This window comes from Argentina silus, assembly GCF_951799395.1.
Source record: "Argentina silus genome assembly, chromosome: Y".
Classification (NCBI taxonomy): Eukaryota; Metazoa; Chordata; class Actinopteri; order Argentiniformes; family Argentinidae; genus Argentina; species Argentina silus.
The window spans coordinates 24,674,151-24,682,301 of record NC_139654.1 but is presented as its reverse complement, the minus strand read 5'-3'; the positions used below and the strand labels follow the sequence as shown (position 1 = coordinate 24,682,301).

The following is an 8,151-nucleotide window of genomic DNA, read 5'->3' as shown; positions in this document are numbered from 1 at the left end:
GTACCAAGGCAGGTTTTATGCTTTCATTCAAATTAGCAAAAGCCAGCAAGCCTCTATCTGAGGGCGAGTTTTTAAAAGAATGTATGGTGGAGACAGCAGGTGTCTTGTGTCCTGAAAGTAAAGACAAATTTGAAAAACTCAGCTTATCACGCAGGACAGTGACTCGCCGTGTGGAACTGATAGATGAAGCTATAACCAGCAACTTAAATAAAAAGGCAGAGTCGTTCACGTTATATTCATTAGCACTGGATGAAAGCAACGATGTAAAAGACACTGCTCAGCTCCTCATTTTTATCCGAGGGATTAACGATAACTTTGAAATAACGGAGGAGTTTTTGACAATGGAGTCTCTGAAAGGAAAGACAAGGGGAGAGGACTTGTACGACCGGGTGTCTGCTGTCATCGAAAATATGAAGATCCCTTGGAGTAAGCTCATCAATGTCACCACAGATGGATCTCCAAATTTAACGGGGAAAAATGTTGGCCTGCTGAGGAGAATCCAGAATAAAGTGAAAGATGAAAATCCTGACCAGGATGTTATTTTCCTTCACTGCATCATCCACCAGGAAGCTCTATGTAAGTCAGTATTACAGCTGAATCATGTTGTGAATCCTGTTGTAAAACTTGTCAACTTTATACGAGCAAGGGGACTTCAGCACCGTCAGTTCATTACGTTCCTAGAGGATACTGATGCGGACCACCAGGACCTACTTTATCACTCCCGTGTCCGCTGGTTAAGTTTGGGCAAAGTCTTTCAACGAGTGTGGGAGCTCAAAGAGGAGATCGGTGCATTTCTGGAGCTACTGGGGAAGGCCGACGAGTTTCCTGAGCTGAGCAACAAGAACTGGCTTTGTGACTTTGCGTTTGCTGTGGACATATTTTCACATATGAATGAGCTGAACGTGAAGCTACAGGGGAAGGATCAGTTTGTGCACGACATGTACACAAACGTGAAAGCCTTCAAATCCAAGCTGGCTTTATTCTCCAGGCAAATTTCAAATAAGTCATTCACTCATTTTCCCACACTAGCCACGCTGAAAGAGGCCGGCGCAAAAGTGAAGAAATACAGCGAGTCACTGGATGCGCTGCTCGGAGAATTCTGCCGTCGGTTTTCTGATTTTGAGAAAATTGACAAGTCGCTTCAGTTGGTGGCCTGTCCATTGTCACAAGACCCTGAAACAGCACCAGAGGAGCTGCAGCTGGAACTAATCGATCTGCAGTCTGACCCCGTCTTAAAAGAGAAGTTCACCTCTCTTAAGCTGAATGACTTTTATGCTTCACTTAATGAAGCCGCGTTTCCAAACCTCCGGAGGACGGCACAGAAGATGCTGGCGTTGTTCGGCTCGACCTACGTGTGTGAACAGACGTTCAGCGTCATGAACATCAACAAAACCAGCCACAGATCCAAGTTAACAGACCAACATCTCAGATCCATCCTGAGAATCGCAACAACAAAACTAACTCCAGACTTTGATGCGCTGGCTAAAAAGGGAGACCAACAACACTGTTCCCACTGAAACTAAAAGTAAGTTTCTCTGTTGTGTTATGTAAAAAATGCATTTGAAAAATTATTTGTTCAATAAACCTTACATGTTACACATAATTTCTGTTAAGGAATGTGTCACAAGGTGAATATTTTTATTGGGGATTTTATAATGCATGCTTTTATTGAATGATTTTATTTGCAGTGTTTTAATTGTAATTCTCTTTTATTGCTGTGCTGTTATTTTTGTGACCTGTCCAGGGTGTACCCCGCCTCTCGCCCAATGATGTCAGCTGGGATTGGCTCCACCCCCCCCCCCCCCCCCGCGATCCTCATAGGATAAGCGGTTTGGAAATGGATGGATGGATGTTATTTTTGTGTTTTTAAATTTGAAGTGTTTTAAGTGTTTTTATTGCATGCTGGCTCCACATATTGGCAAGCCGTAACTCTTGTCCGTTCATTTTCAATTGATATTAAAGCACATGTTTTCTACATATCCCATGATATATTTTTTTTCCTATGAGGTGGGTCACCAAAACACTCAATCCGCTCCTGGTCCGGCCCCTCTGTCAAAATTTAGAACCCATTGTGGCCCACGAGTCAAAAAGTTTGCCCACCCCTGCTCTAGACAGATCATAGTTGGTGAAAACTTTCTCCATCCAATGTCCTTCCTTCCCTCTCCCTCCTACTCCTTGTTTAGGCATTGCTAATTCTCCCATCAAGATTCAAGATTCAAGATTCTTTATTTGTCACGTGCATACAAGTATACAGTGAAATGCAAAAGTGACAGTGCCACAGAGTAGTGCAACAATACGTTTTAAAATAGAATAAAATAAAATAAAATAGAAGTACTAAAGAATATACAGTATGGACAGTATAAACAGTATAAACAATATGAACAGTATAACCAGTAAGCATATAAGTAAGCAATATAAATAGCAGATGGATGATTATGTGTGTGCATATATGTTAAGATGACAGTGCATGTGTGAGTGACTTGAGGGGGGCACTGGTGGGGTCATCGTTGACGATTCTGATGGCGTGGGGGAAGAAACTCAGCCTTAGCCTCTCTGTTCTTGCTGCATGACAGCGGAGGCGTTTTCCTGACCGCAGCGGCTGGAACAGTCCATGTTTCGGGTGGTGAGGGTCCTTCATAATCCTGTAGGCTCTGGTCCTACACCTCCTGGTGTACAGGGCATGGAGAGGGGGGGTTGGAGCTCCCATGGTTTTTTCTGCCAGGTGTCACTGTAATGATCCTGAGGGGGCAAAACAGTATCATTGCAAAATTACCAATGATATGTCCTATTTCATCATAAAAGACGACAACATAGAAGATGTCTTGGTAAATAAGACGAATACAAAAAAAATGTTATGTGGCGATAAGGCAGTATTACTAACCCTTTGAGTGGTTAAGGTTAGAAATATTTTCGAAGTGGTTAGGGTAAGTGTAAGTTGTCAGGGTAAGGTTTAGCAAACATTAACAACAAGAATTAGAACCCAAAAGTAACCAAAACAACCACAAAAAAGGTACCCAAAAGAATCCTAAAATCCAAAAAGGTACCCACAACAACCCAAAAATACCCAAAACAGCCCCCAAAACAACCACAAACAAGTACCAAAAAAAGAACCCAAAAGAACCCAAATGTACCCAAAACAACTTCCAGCAGGTACCATCAAGTACGCAAAAGAACCACAAACTGGCAGCCAAAACAACACAGAACCACCCAAATTATCAGTTCAGGTTCACGTTTTGGTTTGGTATGTAATATATTGGGTTTAGGATTGTATATTGTCACGTTACAAGAGATAATAAAACCAAAGTATCACTGAAATAGATCTTGGCAAAAGCATGCTACCAAATGTTTGTCCATTCAGTCAAATTCAGGAAGTCAGATTTCAGTATAATTCGAAAACTGGAAACATTTTTACATGAAAAGCTTCCTATAGTCTAATATAATCTATTGAGCAATAATTGAGAATGGATGCTCTATTAATTTTTTTTTATTGTATTTTCTGAATTGAATTGACCTGAAGTGGGTGCACATGAAGATTGGCACTTTAAGTCTAATTAGTGCAGCTGTCCGTCAGGTGACAGGGCAGCTGGTTCACACGTACATATGCAAAAACATCCATTACATGTTTTAGTTGTAAGTCATGGGCTCCCAGCCATATTGGCATTTGTATGTTATGGTTGGTTAAAGTCCAGGCAGGGAGCTATACAGAGCGGAGCCATCCAATTACGCCAAGCTTAAATGTATTACCATTCTCATCAAATAAATGGTTAAATCGATGCGAGTGTCCTGACTGAAATATATACATGTACATGCTGATATGAATTATTGGTGTTTGTATTTACAATGTAATACTGTAACAGGTTCCGTGACACAGAGGCGGAGTCGAGGTGGTGTGGTCTGGGAAAATCCCGTTTATTTCATAAAATGTTCGTAATATATTCATCAAGTTCGTATAATCCAAATCACTCGGCGACTTTCCAGTCGCCCTCCTTCCTCCTCGAACGCCGAGGCACACACATCTTAAACCATCTAGTCAACGAGGCTTCATTTGCAACAGGTGTGCAACGGAGCCTCGCCGACGTCACCCTGGCCACGGTCCTGTAGCTCCCTCTACAGGCCGAACGCTGCATGTCCCCCCACAAATACAAACGTTGTACTTTGTTTATTCTTTCTTGAGCAAGACACTGTAATAAATAAAAATCATCATCAAATCATCATCATGTTCACTGTGCACCCATGTGTACAAAAGGAGTTAACAAATGGCCCACAAATATCTTTGATAGTTACCTCTTTTGAGGCCCCAAGGTTAACACACACACACACACACAACAAATTACCATGAGAGAATGAAATTAACATGAGAGAATAGTTTTTGATTGCAAGCCCTTGCTTAATCAGCTTGCTAGATAGATTAACACTAAAACCTCCAACCCCTCATAACTTAACAACGACTCCAGAATGGCCTAAGGGGACATCCATTGTTTGACGTTCGTGTTTTCAGCATAATCATTGAATTAGATCAATACCATGCAAAACTAATGCACTGGTTGTGTTTAGTTAGGACTTAAGAATCATTAGAATACCACATTTTTTGTTTTAAAGAGCTACATATTGAATATAACATGTTGACGAATATAATTGGTGTAACTGTACACACTGTAAAACAAACAAACACACAATTCCATCAATTTAATCGATTGTATTTGTACATCGAATAAGGTGAAAAAGTACATCAAATGTGGAGCGCATTACAGAGTGAGGGTCTCTTCATCACCCGCTCTCCGTGTGCTGCGCGGGCGGAAAGCTCCTGTCTGCTTTTGTCATGGTTACGTCTTTGCAATGAACTTATTTGCCAGGAAATGCATATTGGAAAGCTGTGCTATAAAGGTTTTGATGGACAATAGTGAGCGCATAACAGTTTTTCATAAAAGCACCAGACACACACGCATACACACCGCAGGGCCGCTTCACTGTCTATCACCCGCTCTCCCCAGGTATGGAAAGCCATATTATTACTGTAGGTTTCGATGGACAACACTGAGCAGAGTAACTGTTTTTTCAGACACACGTCCTACACGCACACACACAATATCCGCATCATTACTCTTTGACTGCCCAATTTCGGTATTCGCCCGCGTTATCAACAGTTTATCACTGGCTTTTACGCACAGACACACATACATGCTCATTGAAAACAAGGTCTAAATAGACTAAGAAAAACTATGTTGTGGTTTGAGTACAATAAGCCTGTATGTCGACATACGGGTGTGATGAAGGATACGTGTCTCTTCTTCGGAGGCTGATGCGTGCTGGTTTGTAATTGTAATCGCGCATTGATCATGCAAATAAGTCATTGTCTTTCTGTAAATGTTACTGATAGCCATTATGGTTGAAATAGGTAAGCCAATCATAACTGTAAGGTCAGTTTCGATTTACTATTATGAGGGTAAATCGAGACCACCGTAGAAAACAACAGGTGCTAATTGCGCCTCACTACATGACTTTCTACGCATGATTTTGAAATTGTAACAACGCTAACATGTTAAAAACAGACATTTACGAAAAGTCAGGGAAGGAGGGGCCATTGGTTTCACAACAGCAGAATTATTTTATTATAAAGTGTCACATGGCGTCCATGGGCGCCTGTGGACGCGATAGTGTGAAGGAGTACCACATATTATAATTATATACATAATGCTCACAGCTCTACTATTCCTGTATTGGATTATTTTAACTCACAGAATGCAGATGGGACAGGAACCTTCCGGCTTTTATATCTGGTTCGAGGAAATCGGAGAGGGGGATTATGATTCGGTCTCTGTCTGTTCGTATGTCACAAGCTTTTCTCCGACATCACTGGGACAATTTTATAAAACGTGGGTGTATGATGGGTCTTGCCATACAGATGGGACATTCACGAAATTCACTCATTGGCCCAATTTTGATGAAACAACGGTGAAGATGCGTCTTGCCGTAGAGATCGTTTAGGAGTTTTGAGGTGACGTCACACGTCATAACAGTAGGCATTTAGCCCAACAATCTGGAATAATATTCTGAGGAATCAAAGCAAACTGTATAAAGCAAGACTGATAATGACTCAATAAGCACTACAGGTTTCCGGTAACTTCAGTCTGGCTACGAATGCAGCTGTAGGCAATAGCCTAACACACTGGGAACAATATTTGCTTGTGAAGTCTGTTATGCAGCAACCGAACCGGCTATATCAATACGGAACCAGCGTTGTGTAACTTTGGTTTAGCAGTCGCATCTGTAACCAAATCATTTGACATCCCTTGGTCAATCCTGAAACATGTGCAGGAAAGCAGTCATGGATTCACTTTAAACACATAGTTCACAAGGTCAAATATTCCCATGTACCTAGGTGATGTAGGAGAACATCTAGCCTTGCATGGGTGCTGATGAGTTTAGAGTCAAGAAGCCAACATTATCTCTAAAGGGCTGTTGCATTTAGAAGACCCTGCCCTATAATACAGGTGAGAAGGGCAGCAAAGAGGTCGCTGTGATACATGGGTAATTGTCACGCCTGAGGGTTCTGTCCGGTGACTCTGGCGCCCCCCTCTGGCTATACGGGTCAGTGCCTCCCAATCTACCTGGAATCACCCTCATTCATATCACATGTGTGTTCTGTCCCCTGTTTGTATAAATAGCCTGTGTGTTCCCCCATGTCTTTGTCTGAGATTCTCCCTGTTGTTTGTGAGTACCCTGTCTGTCTGCCTGTATCGCCAGTCCCAGTGATTCCCGTTCGTTTTACCATTCCACTTGTTAGTGAGTACCTTATTTACGGAGCTTGTTTTCTCCACCTTTGTTTTACTGTTTGGTCCCCGTGTTTGTTTGTTCCCGACTCCCTACCTTTGATATTAAAACCCCTGCCTTAAGAACTTTACACTGTTGTCTGAGTATCTCTCCGCACTTGGGTCCACCACACTACTCCCCACCCTAACAGGTAATGGTGAATAATTTAGGTCACATAACGCTAGAATGGCCCCCGTCAGATCCAGGATGCAAGTAATTCATCCCTGCACTGAAGAAGGTGCAGGGGGACACCGGGAGGGTCACCCTGTAAAGGCAGGTAGAAAGGCAATTACCGCAGACACTTAGTTTTAGATTCACATAATGCTAGAATGACCTCTGTCTGATCCAGGATGCAAAAGACATTTCCTCCCTGCACTGAAAAAGGTGGGAGAGTTTTCCTGATACACATACGTAGGTCACATAGTTGCCTGGTGTTTGGATGGTTCTGTTTTGTTGGTTTGATAGTATGGTAGTATGTTATTTTGTAATTTATGATGTTTAATTTCAGGCAGGGAGCAAAACAGAGCAGAGCCATTCAATTACGCCAAACCTAAATGTACTACCATTTTCATTAAACATGATTAAACCAACGTAAGTGTCCTGACTGAAATTAAGTTCACGTAAGTTCAGGTGGGACACTAAGTCGAATGTCTGGTGATGGACAGCTGATTCAAACGTAAGCAAATATTATCACGTCTCAGGGACAAGGCTTAAAAGAGCCATCCACCATGGTTAAACAGTGTTTTCACCACTGTCTATGAGAGTTACTCATGGGTCATCCCAGCCTCCACCCGCTTGGTCGCTCTTGGTCGCTCTTTACCTTGTGATGCCCGGTCGCCTACCGTGACGCCACTGAGCTGGCGAGGCACCAGCTCAGTCATCCACTCCGGGACCACCGCCTCCAAGGCCACCCTCAGGCCCCATCCACCCCTTGAAGAGATCAACCCCGAGGTGTCACGCCTGAGGTTGCTGTCTGGTGACTCTGGTGCCCTCCTCTGGCGGTACGGGGCCAGTGGCCTCCCAATCTATCAGCATTCGTTTCACCTGTGTATTCTGTCTCCTGTTTGTTATATATAGCCTGTGTGTTCCCCATGTCTTTGTCGGAGATTCTCCCTGTTTGTCTGTGAGTACCCTGTCTGACCGTCTGTTCCGCTATCCTAGTCGTTTACCCCATTGCCCTAGTTCCAGTTTCGTATTTCTTTAGTTCTAGTTATTCCGCTTGTTAAGCGCATACCTTAGTTAACGGAGCTTGGTTTTCTCCACCTTTATTTTCCTCTTTTTCCCCCCAGTGTTTGTTTATGTGCCGTGCCCCAGTTCTCTCATTAAAAACTCTCCTTGATT

The 8,151-nt window shown here is 42.8% G+C and overlaps 1 protein-coding gene across 1 annotated transcript; it reads left to right on the top strand.

Moving 5' to 3' along the window:
• Nucleotides 1-341: 341 nt before the first annotated feature.
• On the top strand, nucleotides 342-1,517 carry LOC310824031 (general transcription factor II-I repeat domain-containing protein 2A-like; the record flags this gene model as incomplete). Its single annotated transcript, XM_083696926.1, has 1 exon — nucleotides 342-1,517. The coding sequence occupies one exon, from the start codon at nucleotides 342-344 to the stop codon at nucleotides 1,515-1,517; it is 1,176 nt and encodes a 391-aa protein (XP_083553052.1).
• Nucleotides 1,518-8,151: the final 6,634 nt, after the last annotated feature.